This window comes from Aythya fuligula, chromosome 2 (assembly GCF_009819795.1).
Source record: "Aythya fuligula isolate bAytFul2 chromosome 2, bAytFul2.pri, whole genome shotgun sequence".
Taxonomy (NCBI): Eukaryota; Metazoa; Chordata; class Aves; order Anseriformes; family Anatidae; genus Aythya; species Aythya fuligula.
The window spans coordinates 43,529,013-43,550,743 of record NC_045560.1 but is presented as its reverse complement, the minus strand read 5'-3'; the positions used below and the strand labels follow the sequence as shown (position 1 = coordinate 43,550,743).

Sequence of the window (21,731 nt, the reverse complement as noted above, 5' to 3'; positions counted from 1 at the left end):
ATGAGACTTCAGGAGAAGGTGTGTCTGGGGAAGAGCTAAAGTAGAGCTTAGAGAGAAAAGTTCATTCCTCTGAAAGCAGCTATCCTGCTGTAGATACCAAGTGTGCTTCTCCATCCAGAAGTAGCTGCTGGGTTAGGTCACTTTATTATGAAGAAACATGCCATTGTTTGGAGATTATGGAAGGTTTTGTCTTTAGTTAAAGGGTTTGTCTATGGTACTGTGCGGTAGCTGTATGAGTTTTAAACAGATTACCCCTGGGATTAGACACAGTCTTGCTATGAAGCATAGATTCCAGTGCAGACTAGATTATGATCCCAGGGAAGTAATTAATCCAAGGTGGCTTTCCAAAGGCGGGCTGAGGCTTTATCAGACTGAGAAACATTCATAAATAAAGCTCTGACTGGGATTGCAGTTGTCCAATTGCAAAAGTCTTTTATATTTATATTTAAAAACAAGCAGACAAACCCCAAATCTCTGTCATGTTAGAAATTCAAACTAAAAGTTTTACAAAATCTGGACCTGAAAATTGATTTAGCTGGGGAGGACGGGTGTGGGGAGAATTCAAATCACTAGAAATACACTGCACAATGGAAAGAACAAGTAGCATTACCTTGAAAACTTCCTGTGATTACAGAGTGTTGAAAATATATTTCCAGATAGTTTGTTAGTTACTGGGATGTGCTCAGAATAAGAGGAGAAAAGAATGCTGCTATTTTAAGGGATGTTTTTCTGCTAGGAGCATACCTCTGCGTGCTGCAGATGTGCCTCTGAAAGCTTCAGTGGGCAGCGCACCATGTTATGGATGTACAGCTGAACGGTGAAATCCCTAAAATGTTGGGACTTTTAACTTTTTTTAAGGTGTGCATTTCCATATGAGAATGCTGAAATGCCTCATTTAACTGGAAATGTGAAACTGGTATTTCCCAAAACCAGTGAGGTGAGTAAATTTTATGGGAAACGTTCGCATCATGAGCTCCTGATAGTTTGGGGTATTTTCGGATTACCTCAAACTGGGACAGTTTTGGGAATGTAAGAATTTTCTCAGCAAAAACTGTACAGCTTTTGTCCTCTGACAGTCTTGATGGGAGACCATTTTTGTTTCCTAATACACCACAAGCATTTTATCAGTATTAAACCACAGTTACTGCTTTTTGTTAATTTTTTTTTGAATGGGGAACTAAAAGGTAAACTTCCCTCTGTTCACTATATAGATATTTAAAAACAACAACAACAAAAATAGCAATAAATACAAAAATCTAGTTGAAGTAGTTAATTTGTACAGTGTTTGAGTCTTTTTTTTTTTCCCCTCCAGGCATTTAGAAAGCAACGTAGCTGTGTTTCTTAATGCATCGTCCTTGTTCTGCTTGACCTTGTTTTTATTTTTATTTCTTTTCTAAAGAAATGGCTGTCAAGGTGAACGGACAAAAGGGGTAGGAATGCAATTTAGGAGGGTTAAAATTAAGACAGGTAGTTACAGAATTCATAAGACCTGGCTTTTAATCTGAGAGCAATGGTTTTGAAATATGGTAAGTAAAATAGAAATAAAGCATCAAGCATCATCATCAGGAGTAACTTAAAAAAAAAATCTAGCAGTGTCAGGCTTGTACTTGCTAGAACAGCAATAAAATTCCCATTTGCTGAGTGTGGCTGAATATTTGGTCTGGTAATTGATATCTGTTGGTAAAGCATCTGCATCTGGTTGATGTACTCAGCTGTGAGGCATTTGTGGATAATGAGAAGTTAAATGTGTGAAAATACCCTGTCATATCTAGGGGACGGTAATGCAAGCTACCTCCTCCATTCATTTATTACGTGGTGTACCTCTAGATGGTGGGCATGCTTCCATCAATCAGTTGAATTTAAGGTAATTCAGGAGCAAAATGCAGAAATGCCGTCAATCTGTTTTGCGATGTTGCATGCTGGGGATGAGGGGGACATCTCAGGGTTAATCCCGTGATAGGAGATTAACAGCAGATTGGGTTTCTCTGCTGCTAAAATGGCCGGGAGGAGAACAGAAGGGCTGCAGCGAGGGCTGTGGCAGGCACCCTGCAGGAACGGGATCGGGGGAATAGCCGCGGAGCATCCCAGGAGCTTGAGGGGAACTGGTGAGCTGGAGGCTGGGCCAGAGGAGCAGGAAGATGCCGTTTTCTGAACGGGTTTGAGGTTAAAGCAAGAAATCCGTTCTTCAAGACTTCTCTTCCGTGAAATGGTTTGCCTTTCTTGCTTACGGGTTTATATATCTGCTTTGAGCAGTGCTTAAGTAGCGTTGATTTGTTGGAGCAATAAATCGATAGTGCTCCAGCTCATCTCTAGGTGGCCTCTTGTAATGAATCTCAATAATAAAAATCAGTGATTTTTGTCTGGTTTTGGTATCAGAACAGAACTAAGCGATATTTGGGCAGTGTGTGCCAGCAGCAGTTATTTCCTGGTCTCTCTGTGGCTCATCATTCCTATGTCAGCTCTCAGATAACTCAGCTCTGCTCGCCCCTGCCTGCCTGTTCCCTTAACAGTGCAGTAAAGTTTTTGTCAATGTTAATCTGGAAGTTAATTACAGAAATCCAGTGTCCTGGGTAAATGTGTGCTCCGTGAGCAAGCTCAGTGAAGTAATAGAGGATAAGGTGGCAAGATTAATCGGTTCTGGAGACGTTCCTGCTGTTATTTCCCTGGTGTGCGGGACAAATGGCTTCGGGAACTCCAGTTAAAAGATAGCCCCGTTCTTTTCACACAGTTCAATCAGGCTCCTAAAATGGGGCATGCACCACTCTTTCTCTGCCGCCCCGCTTTATATATAGCTTTTCCACCTTTAGCTAATGAAAGAACCTGCTCTCCAGTTCTCCTGTGTTTTTGTGATGGTCTTAACTGGATCATCATTTGTTCTCTCACAGGAGAAAATGTTTTTGGAAGCTCTTTCTGTTTCTTTTATCTTTTTCAGATTTTTTTTTTCCTTCCTGTGGAAGTTTCACACTGCTTGATTCAAACATTTAATTCCTCATTCCTTCTCCTGGCTCCTTTCTATCCTGTTAAAGTTTTTCAAAGTGCATCACCCCCCTGCTTCTCTTTGAGTCTGTAGTTGCCTGTGCAGCTTCCTATCTTTTTTTTCCTTTTTTTTTTTTTTTTTTTTGAGATACGGTCTGCCCGAAAGGTGAAGAGGGGCGTTGTGCATCCACCCATAACTCTTGCAAAGCAAACACTTGTTTCCTTGTGACATGAGCAAGGTCATGGTCAGGATGGATGACTCTGAAGAAAGAGTTCCTGAGCTGTTGGCCTCTCGAAAATCACAGGAAAGCTATTTTGTTGACACAGCCAGTTTTTGTTGAGCAGTCAGGCCTTCTGTTTCTGTAGCTGATTCTGTTTTTCTCTTCTGGCTTTCAGAGTTGGCAGGCGTAGAACCTGATTCATCTGGGACAACGCAGTAGGCAGGGTGGGTACTTGGAGAGGGCAGCGTGGAGGCTTGTGAAAACTGGTTCCTTTTTCCCCCCTTTAGGAGTATTGCTGGGGTTGTATTGCAAATGTGCTGCATACTTACAGGCAGCTGAGACATCGTTGCAGGCACTAAAAAATTGAAGGTAGAAGGCCAATGGTAATGTCCTGTTTTTTTTTCTGAGACTATACGTAAAATAGGCTATGGTTGGCTAGGAGGTCAAATTAACGCTTCTGCTGTAGCTGTGATGACAAGGGTGTGGCAGGATGCCATCTCTGCATATGAGGAATTGCAAAAGTCACCAGTGTAGGATGTCACTATACGGGTAAAGGTGTATTCTGTGCCTGCATGGCTGCTTTCCTTCTCAGGGGAAGCTTTATGGCAATGCAAAGCACGTTTTTGTGGAGCTTATGTTCATTTTGGGAGTGCTTTGCTGGTCTAGTGCGAAAAGATTTCTGAGCTGAAGTGCTCGTAGTGTGGATGTAGCTTAATAGACTCTATTCTAATAGACTCAAAGGATCTTTTTTCCTTGGATTTGATAGGAAAGATGTTTAATTTTTCAATTTTTATTTTTTATTTTTTCCTTTTCTGTTGTTGCTTTTCCTAATTGTGGAGCTGTACTGCAGTAAGCAGAACGATGACTTACAGCATAGGAATTGATAAAACATGGCCTGATAACAAGGCTGAAAGAAGTGGAACAATAAAGGACAACACAATTATCGTGAGGGTTTCCACAAGCTCAGAGTGGACGTGACGATGTATGAAGCCTGGGGTTGTTTGCTACACCCAAAGGAACTGAAAACTGGAAACTTGTCAGTTGGATGGAAAGAAACACTTGCTCTAGGGTCAAGCAAAGGCATTTTCAGGGGCATAGCATCCCTTCTGTCTATTCCTAAAACAGGCAAGGTAAAACTTGAGGGTAAGTGAAAAGAAAATGTACTATGAAATGTACAGTCAGACTTTTTGATTGTGTTTTCCAATTCTGCTGTTTTCCCCCACAGTTAAGTGCATCATCTCTCCCTACAGAGCGATCAGAAGAGGGAAAAATGCTTTGTAAGTGGGAAAGCAGTATTGTAAAATCACTTAAAAGCCAACCAAAACATGAAGATTGTGGACTGATGTAATAAAAGGCAGTAAGATAATCTCCTGAAATTTTGGCAATTCCTGTTTAGGGCCTCCTTGTGTTTAAAGCTGCTGTTGAAAACATGGTGCTGGTTGGCACTCAGCTTGCTATTAGCTGTGGTCCTTTTTTATGTTGTGAAGGTAAACTCTGGAAAGAGAAGGCAAAAAGATGTTTCATGGTTACAAAAGAGAGGGTTGCTATTCGTTAAGTAAGGGAAGGGATGCAGAGGGCACTTAAGGGAGATTTGTGAGATGGAGTCAGGGCAGAAGTGAGGGTTAATGGTGCAGTAGCTTAAAATTATTTGGGACGGGTTGTTAATGTGTGAATAATTTATGGTGAAAGTGATCTTTGTTCTGTTGTGGAGGCAGTAGAGAGTTCTGAGTAAAGGTTGGTAAAGGAAGATTGCCCAGCCAAAATGTCTGAAGCTCTGTAAGTCTTGGGCAACGATTGCTTGCATCAGGCCCAGGCTCATTTAAGGTGAAAAAAGAGAAGCAGCAAAGAACACCAAGAACCTCAGTAGGTTGTAAAGAGAGTCCTGGAAATATTCTGTGAGGGAAACCTCAGAGGTGTCCTTCATATGGGGATATTGAAAAAGGGCTGAGAGGAAATGACGCTTTCAAGATAACGTAGTGACCTGGGCAGCTCTGGGGTATGCGGCATTACAGAAGTCTGATCAGTCACGGTTTCTGTACACAAATTCACATGAACTGTCCCATCTACAGGATCAATAGTATGTAATGTGTCCCAAATGCCTATGTTAGTGGTATTAGTCGATTTGTTAGGGCTATTCTTTTTAGCAGGAACAAAGGGGGTAGGTCATCTTTGTGTCATATTCACTCTAGTGTGTGGAGAACCACAAATGATGCTGCGATCCCAGCAGCTGGCTTACTGTGGAGTGGCTTGTGTTCGTCAAAATGGGGTGAGGGAAGCCTGGAGCAGGGTGAGGCTGCTTGTTTGCTCCTCAGCAAGAGGAGACCATTGCCCCTTCCTAACAGAGCAGGGTTGGAGCAAAATGTCAGCGCCTTACAACCAAGCCACGATGTTTGTCTTAGTATAAAGACAACTCAGGACTCTGATTTTTGTGTACAGTTGTTTCTAAATGTATTCTCTTTATATTATATGAAGCATTTGCTTTCATTGTTTCAACCTCCCAAGGTTTTGCTTGGAACCCTACAAAAAATGTTCCAAGAACAACCAGTTTAAAAATTAGATGATCTTCCAGCTCAGTATCTTCCATGTATGCTTTATTTGCGTAGTCCATCGCTTGTCTCTGTCAGTACAGAACAACGAACTGCAAAAGTTTTTAGGCACTTTCTACTCCTGAACTTCCTGTGCTCTCCATCCATCAGTGCTTCCCTTTCTCCTCAACATACTGTGATTCTGAATGGCTACTCTTATTTTTTATTTTTTAGATCTTCTGTTTATTATTTTATTCCTATTATTATTTTTTAAAAAATAAATGCTTATTAAAGTATAAATTTTATTCTTTATTCTTTATTTATCTTTGTGGCTACTGCTTTTTAACTGGCTGAATGTTTCCTGCTCCTAAATATGTGATCAACAATGATTTTTTTTTTCCTTGTTAGAACTTGTTAGCAGAGTGACCACGTGGAATTTAGCCTTCTGTTTCTCTTTCCTCCTAGTTGTTTTCTTGTAGGTGGTCATTTGTGCTTCCTACCTGGTGTTGAATGGGATCTGAATGTTCATTTCCCTTCGTCAGTTTTCCAAATTACAATGATGACATCTGCATGTGAAGTATGATCACAGAAGTGAAAATACCGTGCCTTTAATTGTGCTCATCCTTCTGCAAAGGCAGCGTTGCCTTTTCAAAAGCTTGGTTGTGGAAAATTAGCATATATATCAAGGTTATAAATGCAATAAAGAAAACATCAAAAAAGAAACTGTCTCATACATCTTCTGTGCAATCTCTTCAGTGAACACCTCCCTTCCTTATTTTTATGTCTTGTGTGTGACCCTCGCCATTAATCTGAAAGAAACACGCGTTCCTTTCAGAAACATGCCCTTAAAAAAAAAAAAAGCAACTAATCAAAATAGCAGTACCTTATTAAATTGAGTTATTACCAAAGATGACTTTAACCTAATTTGTTTGTTTGTGATCTTGATTTAAGATTGATTTGTGCTCATCTAAGTAAATGCATGAAAAGCCCTGTAACAGAAATATTACATGGTTGCAATTTCTTTGAACAGGTACTTTGTGCTGGACTTTGAGACGGGGATTCTGCAGTATTTTGTGAATGAACAAAGTAAAAACCAGAAGCCTCGAGGAACCTTGTCTTTAGCTGGAGCTATAATATCACCCAGTGACGAAGTGCCGCACATGCTGGTGGTCTACTCTGCTAACGGAGAGATATTTAAGTTGAGAGGTACAGTGCTGCTTAAAGTACCAGCTGAGTTGTTCTCCCTTTTCTTGCTTGTGTCTCTTCTCTCATTTCTCTCTTACTTCCCTATACTGTCATAAAGTAGGGGCTTTATGGCTATGTTGTTCCATACGACACTATAAAACAGAATGTAACAGTAATCTGGAATTAAGTACATGTGAATTTACAACATACAAGCTTTCAGGGCTGGAAGATACCTCAAGATACATTCAATAAGCTCTTAGAGTGGCATGCTGATTGTACAGTGTGTCTGCTTTGCTCCTGAAGGAAGGAGGAGCTGTTTTCATTGCTGTCCACGTCATAGCATTTCAGTTCTACATTGTTCTCTTGTGCCACCATCCTCCTGATCAAGTGCAGTGATGAATCTGCTGTTGGGTTCGAGAAGGGAAGATACCAGTGGAAAGCTGTTAAGATACTCTGTTCTTGGAGTAATTTAACATACCTTTGATAGGTATTATACCTATCATACCTTTAATAGGTATTAAATTTTGCCTTCCTTTGTTCCCAAATACTGTAAAGACTATAGGGTGTGTAAAAGTTATGTTTGAAGAAAAAAAAAATATTAAAAAAAAAAAAAAAATTCTCAAGCATTTTTCAGTATGGTTGATTGATTTAGATACATTCATATTAAACTAGTTCATAGACAAATTAAAAAAAAAAAAAAAAAAGGTGGTGTGTAATACAGCGTTACAAAAGTTCAAAATTGCATTAGTTTATTCTGACCAGTTTCAGTTGGCTAAGCAGGACTCCCTGTGGTAGAGCTATAGAAATGTGAATGAAGAGATGTTATTGTTTTATATGCAAAACCAAAACACAAAAGCAAGCAAGGAGACTGTCTGTAAATATATTTTGGGATTTGCACAGTTAGAAATCATAAACGCTTTTTGTTTGTTGTCATGCTTTTCCACCCACTTGAGATTGTTAAACACTTACAATTTGCTGTTTTTAATTTAGTCAGATATATGAAGTTGATTAAATTCAATAAATATTTTTTATGATGAGTCAAAAACTATCAAGATATTTAATAGCAGAGGAAGTAGAAGAAAATACTGAAATTATCCACTTCTGTACTGATATTGTTAATTAGGACTACTGCATTAGTGCTTTTTTTTTTTTTCTTTAAAAAAAGACACTTCTGAGTATATTTAGTAAAGTTATAAAGGAACCACTTGATACAGAGTGCAGAAAATATTATCACTGCTTTTTAAACCTGTTTCTCAAAGATGTTTTGGGGGATGTGGTTTTCATTCTTGTACCTTTCAGTGGCATGTGAGTGACATACAGGTTTAAAGAGAGATTTACTTGAACTGTGTTAGAAAAGAAGGACTGAAGTATCTGGGGAACTGGTAGCTTGTCTGGTAGCTGATTGACAGCTTGAGTTTTCACAGATCTAAATGCATTTAAAAAAAAAAAAAGCATCAGTTCACTTGTGAACACCTGCATTCTCTTGGTTTTGTTCTAGCTGCTGATGCAAAGGAGAAACAATACTGGATCACTCAGCTTCGATCCTGTGCCAAACATCACAAGGAAGGTAATTCTAAGGTAAATAATTCAGAGGGAGAAGTAAGTACTGTGTTTGAGGTGGTGTAGGTGTAGAACAGCGTAATCTGGGTGATAGAGTGGCTGCCATACTCTGTGAGTTCGTGGTTCGAGATTCATGAATAAAAGCAGCAAGTTGTAATTCCTTGTTAGCTAGAACAGACTTCTTCAAGTCAATTGAGCTTTCTCAATAAATAAACATTGTCCAATTCATGGGAAATTTATGAAGTTCGTTAGGTGACTATGAAGTCGATAGGTGGTTATTGAAAGGTTGGGTCAGCTGTTCCATAATAAATACCTGTGTAGTGCCCTATTAGTACTTAAAGCGCTCGCTGATACTAGTTTTATTCAATTCTGTAAGATTTAATGGCTCTTACTATAGAAACTTCAGGTAGGTATTAGCAATAGTCAGTTTTACAATATCTTTACCAAATCTGAAAGAGGCCATCAAATGAAGATTAATATTATCTCTTTACAAGTGATGTCTGAATTCTTGTTGTCAAACAGACAAGTATATTTGACAAGTACTTTAAAAATAGCAGAATGATGAGTGGAGGGTGTTCCCTGCCTCCAAGTAGAAATGACATGAGTCTGTTCAAATTAGAATGCACTTTGAAGGTGGAAGGGATGACAATACACATTGAGGAACAGGTTGTTACTGTATTTATGTTGTGTGTATTTTTAGCATTAATACTAAAAATCACTTAAAAAAAACCAAACACCTCCTCTTCTCATCTTCAGTCTTTTAAACACTTCTAATGACATCTTTACAATAAGGAAGAAAGATAAATTGTTTGCTATATAAATAAAGAAATAAATGCATATAACTGCAGGTAGAAAGGACTCCTGCTTGCTCTGCCCCCAAGATCTAGAGAATATTGATTATATGTTAACTGAACAACTGGATGGTGTTTTTAAGAGAACAACATTCACTGAAGTGTCTGAAGTAAAATAAAAGCTTTTTCTTCTTCTTCTTGAGTGATGATAACTTGTCAGGAAGCAATTCTGGTTACATAAAAGCCTTTTCTGAGGAGAATAAATAACTTCAATGTTTTAGTAGACTCTTTCAATTCTTAAACTGGGTAGTTAAATATTACTTTTATATAACTGTGGCCCAGTACTATTCACAATGTATTTTGTTTATATGTACACTGTGCAATGCCATCAATGTTCCCTAATAACAGTATCCTTAAATAATTTTCATAATCTATTTGCAAAACTTATGTATTCCTTTACTGAAGTTCCTCTGAACTCCTGCAGGTGCAAGCAGCCATGTAGTGAAATCTGAATCTGACTTTTATCCCCTTCTTGTGTAGTTATATGTTGTGGTTTTTATTTCACAAATTAGCTTTTATAGTACACTAATAACGGTGGCATTCTGTAAATAGAAATGCTGTAATGTTTATACTTCAAATAAACTTGTTCGTGATTTCTTTGTATGCTTATATCTGAGTCAAATAAAGAAAAATACTGTTCAGGGAGAGTTTTCAAGAAAAAAAGTTTACACCATTCCTGTTTTTTTAATTTCTTACAATGTTACTGTATGACTTTCAGTCTTTAAAACTTCTGTTGGGGACTGGAATGGTAGAGGACATTAAGCAGAGCAGTGACAAAAAAAAAAGCTGTATGAAAATGTTGCTTGCATACTAATGTCTGAATATGGTCCAAAGGTGAGCTATACAACTGACAAGCATATATAAGACAGGCTAAGTCTCTCACTTTATTTTAATTAAATTTTACATCTTAATGATTTAAAAAAAAAAAAAGTAGTAAAAGGATAATGTGCTCTGGCAAATAATACCCATGCTGTAGGATAGTTTTAATGTTCTCAGTATTCCTATACAAATTTCATTTTGCTTAATTACAGAGCTCTCAACCTCTATAGAGTGCCAAATCATGCCGTACTGGAAGAAGTCATCTGTGTCTGGATAAGGATTGCTGTTTCTTGTTTGTGTGTGTGTGTTTTTAAGACTATGTTAAGTCAATTTGATTGTCTGAGTCTTAATTAAAAATGTTAGTCAAATTGGAATTCAGAGAGAGAGAATGAATTCAAGAAGTAGTAGCCCTATACATGATTTTTCCAGTAACTCTCAAGAATAATCTTATATCCATGCGTTTTCAAAAGCTCACTTGTTTTTCTGTTTCATATCCCTCCTTCTTCACTGTTTTATGATGGTGGCTGTAAAAAACACTTCTAAATACACAGAGAGAGCTTTTTATACCAGCTCTTAATTTCAATATACATGAATGTATTAGTTGCTGGATTGGCATGTAACCCTTGTATTTCTCAGTGTGTATCAGGAACATAGTAGGGAACAGAAATCTTTATCTTGTGACGTAGCTTGTGTCTTAAATTGTGATGAGGTGGAAACTTTCAGCTTCAGTTTGTGCTAGAATAAAGAGGCAGATGACTCCTTGTTCCAGCTTCTGGCTTGGAGCTGGCCAGTGAGCTGCTAAAACTGGATGGTACGATTTCACGTCTCACTTCAACCCATCTGCTGATTCCCTGCAGCTATACAAGGCAGTCCAATTCCCTTCCGTCTGCTGCCACCTCTGGTGCAGGCTATGTTGTGTTTCTGGCCTGTAGCAGCTTGGGCATCAAACAGCAAGAGCCCCATCCTGCTAAAAAGTACTTGGTTCCCCAACTGGCTCACTGAGGAATCTGCTGAGTGTTGATCTAAGGGAAGCTGGAGATGTCACTCTGCTTCCAGCAGCACCACAGAGTAAAGCCCTCCTGGATGGAGAATGGCAAGAATGGATCTGGCCAGAAACTATCTTTACTCTGGTTTAGTTTCAGGCTTTATGTTTAAAACTGAGCCAACATGGTTACTGCTCCTCTCTATGAGGGACTGTCAAGGGTCTGCTGACAGTTATAACTTTGGAGAGGCAGTTTGGTGAGCTAAAGGAGCAGAGAAATTTCTATATCATAGGATCATTTAGGTTGGAAAAGACCTTTAAGATCATCTAGTCCAACCTTTAAGCTAACACTGCCAAGTCCACCATTAGACCATGTCACTAAGCTCTGTATCTACATGTTTTTTGGAGACCTCAAGGGATGGTGACTCAACTGCTTCCCTGGGCAGCCTGTTCCAATACTTCACAACCCTTGCAGTGAAGAAGATTTTCCTAATATCCAACCTAAACCTCCCCTGGCACAACTTACGGCTGTTTCCTCTTGTCACTTGGTGCTTGAGAGAAGATGCTGATCCCCACCTTGCTTTATCTCCTTTAAGGTAATTGTAGAGAGTGATAAGGTTTCATCTGAGCCTCCTTTTGTAAGGCTAAACAACACCAGCTCCCTCAGCTACTCCTCATAAGACTTGTTCTCTAGACCCTTCACCAGTTTTGCTGCCTTTCTTTGTGTCTGTGTTTCTGTCTCTCTTCTGATTTAACGCCCTGAACTCATTGTCAATAGGCTCAAATGGGCCTCAGAGCCAGTGTGGAGAGATGGTGGAGAATGAAGGCCGCAACTGCAGTAGCATATTCTCAGTGATTGTGAAACAGCACCCGTAGTAATGCCTGGAAGTCAGCACTTTTCTCAAATCATTGAGGCAGATGAGTACTTTTTTCTCCACAGCTGAAAAAAATGGCCCTCATGGATCTTTGGAGACCCCTCTTCAGTTTCTTGAGTTTCTTCTTGCCTTTAGTAATGCACGGACATGGAGTTGTCTTTCACTTTCCAAATAGATTATTCACTGAGTTTTTTTTTTTAACGTGCACAAGATAACTTTCCAGAAAGCCAGACTAGTGAAAGTTTCAAGCTTTGATTCTTAACATTGAACATTTTCCCTTTTTTGAGAAAGTTTACTCTTCCTTCAGTGTGCTTTTCCACTTCCTCCCCTATTTCTTGACCTGTAGAAGCCAAATAAAGTATGGTACTTCTGATTAAAACATGCTTTGGAAATCCTCACAGTGGTGAGGCTGAGAAGGGCGTATTGCTTGGCTGGGGATGTGTGTTTGACACTTTTTTTTTTTTCTTTCCTCTCTTTGGAAGCTGCATGAAGATAGTTGCTCACATCTCTGGTTTCAAAATCTTTCTACAAAAAAGGGGAGAAAAGTGAAGTGAGTTTAGGGTTGAACATGAATACGCTCAAATGATTCTTGACAAGACTTTTATGAGCATTTGTAGTCTCTTGCTTAAAAGGAGACAAATGTATCGCCTTACCTAAAGAAGATAAAGCACACTAATAATCTGTCAGAGAAGCTAGTGCTGTAGATGGAGCTTTACACAAATGGGCAAAGCATATCATAAGCTGGTCCCTTTGCAACGCTCCAGTTTGCATGTTATGTAGATTCAGTTGTTTGAGCTTTAATATTTCTGAATGATCTAAATGTAAATGAAACAGATCTGTGCATATTTATCTTCCTCAGTATTTGCTTGCTTAGGATGCATTGGAAAAGATGTAGATAGGAATTAAACTACCGAATGGTGGTGTCTCAGCTGTAATTACTTTCTGACAGAGAGTGACTTCTCGTTGCTCTAAAGCTGTATGCAGGGATCGGTGCTGTGCTATATAGATATGCAGAGGAGTAAAGGAATGTCATTTCAGTATTTATTATTCCTGTATAAACCATCTGTGGCACAGTGCCTGTGAAGGAGATGACGATTATCATCCATAAACAGATATGACAAATCACTTCAGAAATTAGTTTATTGGTCTCTGGAACATTGCATTTACTTCTGAAAATAAACAAAACTGTTTGCTTCTGGTAAATGGCGAAAAACACTTCAGCTTCTCTGTGAACAGAAAGAACAGTCTCCAGGGAAAATGAGTCACGAAACATTAGTAGAGTTTGGGCTTACTGTACTACAGTTGCGTTATTTTAATTGTTGGGATTTTGGGTATCCAAATGAAAGCACTCCATATGTCATTTGTTTTTAAATCTTGGAGATGGACAATGAATTAAAAAAAAAAAAAGATCTTAAACCAAGTCTGTTAGCCAGGCATATTTTAGATAGTTTTAGTTCATAAAGCAAGGACGAATTCAAGTTACAAATTACTCTTTTATTGTCTCCTTTATTTTTCTTTTATTGGCTTCATTTTATTAGCAGGCAAGCTGTTGGAGCTATGGTAAAGTGTAGCCTTAGGAAAGAGTATTTCTAATCCCTCTTGGACGCTTCAGCTTCTGGGCTTCTTGACTCATTATTGGCACCATGAATTACTAATTGTTGAAGAGCGAATGTCTTCCTTTCATTAGTCTTTTCATTATTTTCTTTTTCTGTGTGCAAACCAGAAAGCAGTAGGACCAAAGGAGACCAGATAGGACAATAGAGGTCCAGATCAATCATACCAGCAGTGCTAGGGGGAAGAGCAGGAAATTAGGAGTAAAGCTCTGTCAGTTACTGTCTTTGCTTTGATTTTCTGGGAGAGTGACTTTGGGAAAACGGCTGTTGTAGTATGGTGTGTAATTAGATTGCTTTTAACTATGGAAAACATCATGTTAGCTTTAACATTTTTAACAACAAAAAAAAAGATTTTTATTTTTACACAGCTGTGTGTCTGAATGCAGAAGAGATGCTTTCCATTCCCAGTTTTTAATTTGGAGAAGTTCTGCAAAAGAAGAGTCAGGTATTTGGCTGGAGTAGAGGTGTTGACAACGTGTTGTAAAGTTTGAAAGTACGTAAAGGGCTGAGTATGTCAGTCCAGGAGAGGTCTCTTCTGGAAGTGACGGGAGGAATCTGGCAGAAGGAATTAGCTGCCAACCCTACATCCTTGGGATGAACAGGCACAGCTCTGCTGCTGGTCCAGTTGTCTGTGCCAGGCCTGGTGCTTCCAGCACTGAGGAGTGGAGCCCCACTTCAAAAGGCTTTTTGAGTGGTTGTAGAAACTGTCTCCTGCAAGCATTTGTCCACATTTTGTATGCTACTAGTTTTTGCATCTCCATGTGCTTCCTCCTCACTAGCATCAATTCCTTGCAGTTTTGTGTCATTTCAGTCAGGGTTTGGGTTTTGCACTGATCTCACTATCTTGGGGACTTGCCTAGGGCTAGCTTTATGGGTAGCCAGAGGTCCTAGTGTAGAGTTCATCTGAGTTTTGTATTTCATGGACATCCTCTAAGGAATAATGCCAAATCAGATGCAAGAGGATTTGTGTAGTGGGCTGGTGGAGTTTTATGGCAGGCTGCTTGGAAAAGCAGCCTTACTAACTGGAAGTAAGGGGTAAAGGGACAGGAAATGAAGGGGTGAGGAAAACTTACAGACCTGTAGGAGCCATTCAAACCAACGTATTTGGCTCTGATATTTTGCACAAGCTGTGGCTGGTTCTAGATGGCTAACCTTTCTGACTCGGTGTGCTGCATAGGACTGATAACTACCTTGAGCTGGGGAGAGGTCTCTAGGACAGGCTCACTGGCAGAGGTGAGCTCTTTCCATAGATCCCATCACACTGTTGTAGGGCAAGGCATTCAGCTGGCAGTGCAACATGTTCAGCCCTTGCTGGGTCATGAAACGTAGAGATTTTATATATAGAGATTTGGGGTTACCTGTTGTTGCTGTAGCAGGACAGCCTTCCTCAGTACCACTTGCTGCTGAAACTCTAGATGGGCTGGTCTTCCTGATTCTCTCTTCTGCTCCACTGCTTCCCAAACTCCATGCCCTAAATGAGTGTCCACCACCAACAGCTGCTGCAAGCTGCCACCTGCCTTTACAAAATGTAATGAAAAGCTGCCATAACAGCACTCTGGTCCCACAGACTGTTCAGTCTCCTTCAGGTCACAGTTTAAGAGTGTAGTTGATGTAGCCCATTGACTTGGTATGCACTACAACAAGTCTTGCAGTAAAAACCTTAACCCAGATTGAGAGAGTTTTAAAGTGATGTGTGTATCTGCTTCTTGGAAATGTGTTCATTACTTATTTGTGATACAAAGATAATTAAAAAAATGCAGCTAGCTGGTGGCTTTTGTCCTAATAGTGCAGTATCAAATGTGTGACTCCCAAAGGTGTAAGTATGGTTTTGTGCCATTTGTCAGTGTGTCAACATAGTGTGTTAGGTGACACTGGCAGAGAAAATGGGAGGTGTGAGCTACAGTCGGGCAGGCTGGGAGCATTTTGAGTCTGTTGTGATCTGTAGGTGAGCTGCAAGCAGCTCTTTGCAGTTTGAAACAATGTCTTGAAGCAAATAACATTGAATTGCAAAATAACATAACTGTTACAGATATTAACTTCAAATACACATACAGGTCAATTCATGAATGTCTCTCAAAACGTGCAGGTTCCATGAGATAGCTCTGACAGCTATTTTTTTTCTAAAAGCCATTTTTCTCCTAGCATTCCTTCCTGATTCTGTGTTTAAAGAGAAACAGTGCATGGGTTTTTCTGTATTTGTTTTATATTACTTTTATTATTTGCAGATCTGTAACTTATTTTTTCCCCAAAAGAAAATCACAGTGGAATAAAACTCAACTTCTCCGAGCATGTTGTTTTCCTTAAAGTGAAACTAATGGATGGGCTTGCTGTTTCAAATTGCTGCTGTTTATCTATGTTTTATGATCAGTTCAGCTACGTGAAGGTAGCAGTCATGGTTTTTTAATATTGTGATTGCATGACACTAGAACCTCAGCGATCCTCAGAAGATTTCATTCTAAAAATAACTTTTATTAAACTGGAGGATAAGTGTGTCTTATGCTGAAAAATGAAATTATTCTATTCTTTCTCTGCACCCAAAATGTAATTTAGGAGTATTCTCATGCTAGTCAATTTAGAAAAGAAAAACCAGTAAATATATTCTGCTATCATACTAGGGGTAACCTTTTTCTGTGAAACTTATTTAAAAAGGAAATTGAGTCACATCCAGTTTCCCTCAACCTCTTCTCCCAAACCTTTTCCTCTGTTATTTTAAACTGTAGTTCAGTCTAAACAACGCTATTTCACATGGAAGATGAATTAAAAAAAACAGCAAACTTCTGTGCCCTTAACAAATTCTACCCCCATGCCATATAGGTATCTTTTGCCTTAGAGTCAAATCCAGTCTCAATGCAGTTGTAAATTATCAGACAGAACGGATTGTTTTATAAATGCCTGGTTCTGTGGATGCCTGTTATTGTAATCTTAATAGTTATGATAGCAAAGAATGCAAAAACAGAGTCAGATCATCACTCTTGGAAGTGTTTGTAAATGTAAATCCAGGCCACTGGAATAATGCCTTTTGCTATGAGGACTCGGTATGTCTGCAGTAGCAGCCCTTCACATACTGACACTTTGATATCTCCCCTCACCCCCCCCCCCCTTTTTTTTTTTTTTTTTATAAACACTTCCAATACCTCAAAAAGCCTAATGTCTAATTTGGGGGTGGGTGGCAGGGGGCAACATAGAACATATTTCACTTCTCCATCTTGTTAGTGCTAGATACTCTGCCTAATTGTCTACAATCAGTGTACTGGTGTAACATAATGCGTGACTTCAATTCCAGTGCTAGCTGGAGCTTGTCCACCTTGCATTTAAATTTTTAAAAAAATGAAATAACTACAAAATTGCAAAGCTTGAGAGTGACTTGTAAGGGATAGGCAGAGAGCTTGTACTCAAATAATGCTTTTGTGCTTTTGCCATTAGACTTAAGAATAGTCCCCCACGTTCACAGTAACTCTCAGAAATACTGAAAGCTGCCATCATTACTTGTGCAGAGTTTGTAGGAGGGATGAAATGGTTTTTCACCTGCAGCGCTGTGTATTTACCTCACTTTCTTAAAGTGCCTACTAAATGTCACTCTCTGAATTGGTTTGTGTTTTATGAGGTAGGAATTATTCTGTTTCAATTTTAAACTTGCAGGTGCAATTGGCAGTTTAAATAGAAGAGAAAAGCCTTTTTATATTGCTCTTATATGTGATATGTCACAGGGTTCTAATGCGTGTCGGAGCTTGGCTGCGGAAAACAAACTGAGGTAGTAACACCGATAAATGATTGAAGAGCTTTCTTCATTCCTATCTAATGTTCAGACTAAATTTATAGATTGTGTGAAAATAGTATTTAAGTTGCAGACACTGCTGGAGATTTATTTTTAGCCTTTTTTTGTATTTACTGTACATCCCAAGATTACTCCAAAACCTGTTTGCAGTTTAAGCCACGCTTTGGTTCAGCCTGTAATGTTAAATTGGTGTGTGGATTGGCCTTTCCAAAACTGCAGCTCTGTTCATGATGAAAAGACAGCAACATTTTTTTTTTTTTTTCTTGCTTTTCACACTAAACCATTTGACAAATTATAGGTCAGTGAGTTCATTGAAGATATTTGTGGTAGTATTGTTTTAATCTGTCCTAAAAATCAGTCATATCTTTCCTAAAAAGTATGGTTGTAGGAATTTTAACAGCGTGTTAAGATACAGGAGTTTGTGGAGATTTTTGAGGACGCCAGTTTCAGACAATTCAAGAAACAAAGGCAGTTGCCTCATGTCTCTGAGAAGATCCCAGCTGAGCAATGTAGATGCTTCAGAAGGAATCAATCAGTCCTGAGCACTTAGATCTCCAGGTTGAGGTTTGTGAGGAAAGCAGAACAATGCAAACCTGTAGCCTGATCTGCAGATTATTTTTGTGTGAACGTTGCTAATACCAACATTCTGTTGCTTCTTCTAGAGCGTTTCATCCTCACGAAGTAGAAGCTCATCTCTGCTGCCACCTGGGACAGCTAATTCTGCATCTCCTAGTGGCCAGAAATATATGAATCAAAGCGGGCCAACTGTTGTTACCATCACCCATCACAAATCACCTGCAGCTGCCAGAAGAGCCAAGAGCCAGCGTTCCGGTCAACTCCATGAAGTCAGAGAGGTAAGAGATACAAATCTGCTGTAACTTTTTATTTTGCTTTAGAATAAGCAATGCAGTGTGACAAGTCAATAGTTCTCTTTGTTTCCTAATCTGTTTGACTGCTTTGTTTTGATCCCTTTGCTGAGCAAAAGGCTCTCTTCAGTTCTGGTTCAGCTTGAGGTCTGGTGTGTGCAGGCTTTTTATGCTGATGTTCAGATGGCTGTGTGCAAATGCACTGAAAGATGAAGTAGGTTGGCCAAGGCTCCCAGGCTTCGCAATGGTGCTTCAATGCTGGAGAAACATCTCTTTGAAGCTGCATGCAGCAAAACCAAGTGTCGGGTCCTGCACCTGGGGCGCAATAACCCCAAGCAGAGCTACAGGCTGGGAGAGGAATGGTTGGAAAGCTGCCAGGCAGAGAAGGACCTGGGAGTGATGGTGGACAGTCGGCTGAATATGAGCCAGCAGTGTGCTCAGGTGGCCAAGAAGGCCAACGGCATCCTGGCTTGTATCAGGAACAGCGTGGCCAGCAGGGCTAGGGAGGTGATCGTCCCCCTGTACTCAGCTCTGGTGAGGCCGCACCTTGAGTACTGTGTTTGGTTTTGGGTCCCTCACTACAGGAAGGCCATTGAGGTGCTTGAGCGGGTGCAGAGAAGGGCGACGAAGCTGGTGAGGGGCCTGGAGAACAAGTCCTACGAGGAGCGGCTGAGGGAGCTGGGCTTGTTCAGCCTGGAGAAGAGGAGGCTCAGGGGCGACCTTATCGCTCTTTTTAGGTACCTCAAGGGAGGCTGTAGCGAGGTGGGGGTTGGCCTGTTCTCCCACGTGCCTGGTGACAGGACGAGGGGGAATGGGTTTAAGTTGAGCCAGGGGAGTTTTAGGCTAGATGTTAGGAAGAACTTCTTCACTGAAAGGGTTGTGAGGCACTGGAACAGGCTGCCCAGGGAAGTGGTGGAGTCACCATCCCTGGAAGTCTTCAAAAGACGTTTAGATGTAGAGCTTAGGGATATGGTTTAGTGGAGGGCTGTTAGCGTTAGGTTGGAGGTTGGACTCGATGACCTTGAGGTCTCTTCCAACCTAGAAAATTCTGTGATTCTGTGAAAACCTTTCCAATCGGAAGGAAGACCGTAGAGGATTTAAATGTAGAAAGAAAAAAAAACGAACAACTTGAATGAGTCTGATGAATGAGTGTGAAAGAAGGCACAGCTCCTCCCACTCAGCTGTTTGTTTCTATATGGCTGTGGTCTTGACTTCGTTGTCAATTTTCTATTGTTGGCCCTGTAATGGAAGAATGCTTTGTTTGTGTTAAACACATGAAAAGCAAAGAAGAAAGTATATTTCTTTCAATGTATGGTTTACCAGAGTTTAAAAAGTGCAACTCTTATCTTGATTTAGGTCTGTCTTCTGGAAAACAAAAATAGTACATGAGTTTTAAGCTTAAATGGTAGGACACACTTTCACAGAGTTCACTTTCATCTTTCTTTCATCTCTTGTAATTTTTGTTTTGTCTGAACTTCTTGCTATTCTCTAATAGTGTCTTTTTAATCCCCCTCCCACCCTTTTCACCAAAGAAACTGTTGGCAGCCTAACTGCTTTAAAGCATTCTTTTAACACATTGGTTTAAAATGTCTGCCTCAATCCTTTAATTTACAGCCTGAAGAATGTCCTTTTAAGTCCTTGGATGTTTTATAAATCGAGAATTTTTAATAAGAATTTGAATAAATTATCTTAGTATGTCCTCACATTGAGGATTCAGATTACACATCCTGATGAAGAATGGCTGTTTTTTATTCTAGTAACATTAAAAGTGAGAACTTCCCTTGTATTCTGTATTGTATTAACAATGCTCATTCCCTGCTCTGGAGAGCGCGCTGATTGTCACCCGCGTTAACTATATTACAGAAAACACACGTCTGTTTGTTTTTCATGAGCATATCTTGCCTTTGCCTGCCAGGCATCTCCCCCAAGTTGTTTCTACCTTACTAAATGTATTTGCTCGCATAGGTTGAATCCAGCGAGTGCCTTACTTCTATTAATAAAATAAACAGTGGGAGTTGGAGCAGCTTGGTTGAATGAAGCTGGTTGAGGCTGAAAGGAATTGAAAACAGAATTAGTATGTGGTTCATAATAAGTTGAAAAGAGACAAAATCAACAAATGCGAAGAACTGCATTTGGGAAGGCAGAAACAAATACTGGTCTACAGTAAACCACAGAATAAGCAGATAGGTGTAATCTTTACAGAAGAGGCCTGGTGGTTGCTGACTCATTTGTTTGCAGACTATTGCAATGTGAAGTCATTGCTAAAAGGTAAATATGACAGGATTTTAATCTGTAATCATAGCAGATGATAATTTTCCTATATTTAATGTGAGTCACACCTCAGCTGGAGCACTGCCTCTGTGAGAACAGGTTAGAGAGCAACAATATACATTTCAGATAAAAAAACCATGTCGTGATGTTTGTAAGCTAAAATAAATTAGTATTTTTCAGAGAAAGAAAATGAAACTAAGTTAAACATAAGATTTTATTAGGAGGTATGTGAAGTTTACCTTCTGTGCACTGAATGTTGTATTCTTTATTTATTTTTTCCTGCTTTTTAAAGAAGAATGTGTTGAGTCAAAAATCAGTCTCTCTGCCTTCTTTCCCAGTCTGTAAGAAATGGCTGTGACTGATTCTCTTTCTGTCTTGTGAAAAGATAAGAATCTCTTTGTCTGATTCCTTAGTCTGGAAATATTTCATTTCAATGACACATTCTTTGTATTTCCTTCTCACCTGTTTTCAAGAGCAGATGTGACAGACTTGGGTTTATTTTGCCTGCTTTTTCAGGGCATGTTCTTGTTCCTTATGACTTGATGGTGACTGTTAGGCTTAGCCTCCTTTGTTAAATTCATGAATAAAGAGATGGAGCCAGAGGCGTTCACAAAACTGCACTTAAATCCCTATTAGTCCTTTTTTTATCAGAGGAGAAATAAGAACTAAAAGCCCCAAAACAAAACCCCCTTTTCAACACCCAAATCTTTGAATTTTATTTGGAATTTGGTATAATTTGCATGAAGGGACAGGACTGCAAAAGGTTTATATATCTTTGTCAGTGCTCTTCTTACAGAATGAAGCAATGAAGCTTTGACATCCAAATAAGCATTTTTTTAATGTACTACAAGTAGGACTATGTCAACAAATCTTAGATCTTATACGTGCAGTAAATGAATCAATGGAAAGAGCAGATGTACTTCTGGTAAATGGGAAGAAGCTTTTTTGTTGTTGGTGGTTTTTTTTTGAGTAATGTTTTAAACAATGTTATGGTAATACTACAACTTCATATATGAGACCTGTGAAAAACAGGAATGCTGCAAAAGGGTAATTCTTCACGTGGGTCATGTGGTCTTCATTACCTTGTGTAACATCCCTGGGAAGTGCTGAAATTGAAATTGCTGCTCAGTTCTGGACCAACTTGTCTTGATTTGACTATGTTATTTGCAAACAGTGAAGTGCATCTTTGCGTTTCAAATTGGACAAATGTAC

General features: G+C 39.4%; 1 protein-coding gene across 1 annotated transcript in view; it reads left to right on the top strand.

Annotated features, from left to right (window-relative positions):
• OSBPL10 (oxysterol binding protein like 10) overlaps positions 1-21,731 on the top strand; it is a gene marked incomplete at its 5' end in the record, with an annotated part of 107,545 nt that overhangs the window by 24,054 nt on the left and 61,760 nt on the right. Inside the window, 3 exons of the mRNA XM_032181021.1 lie at positions 6,753-6,928; positions 8,406-8,485; positions 18,045-18,236. Of these exons, the coding sequence (XP_032036912.1) occupies positions 6,753-6,928; positions 8,406-8,485; positions 18,045-18,236 (448 nt within the window). The remainder of the gene's footprint in view (positions 1-6,752; positions 6,929-8,405; positions 8,486-18,044; positions 18,237-21,731) is intronic.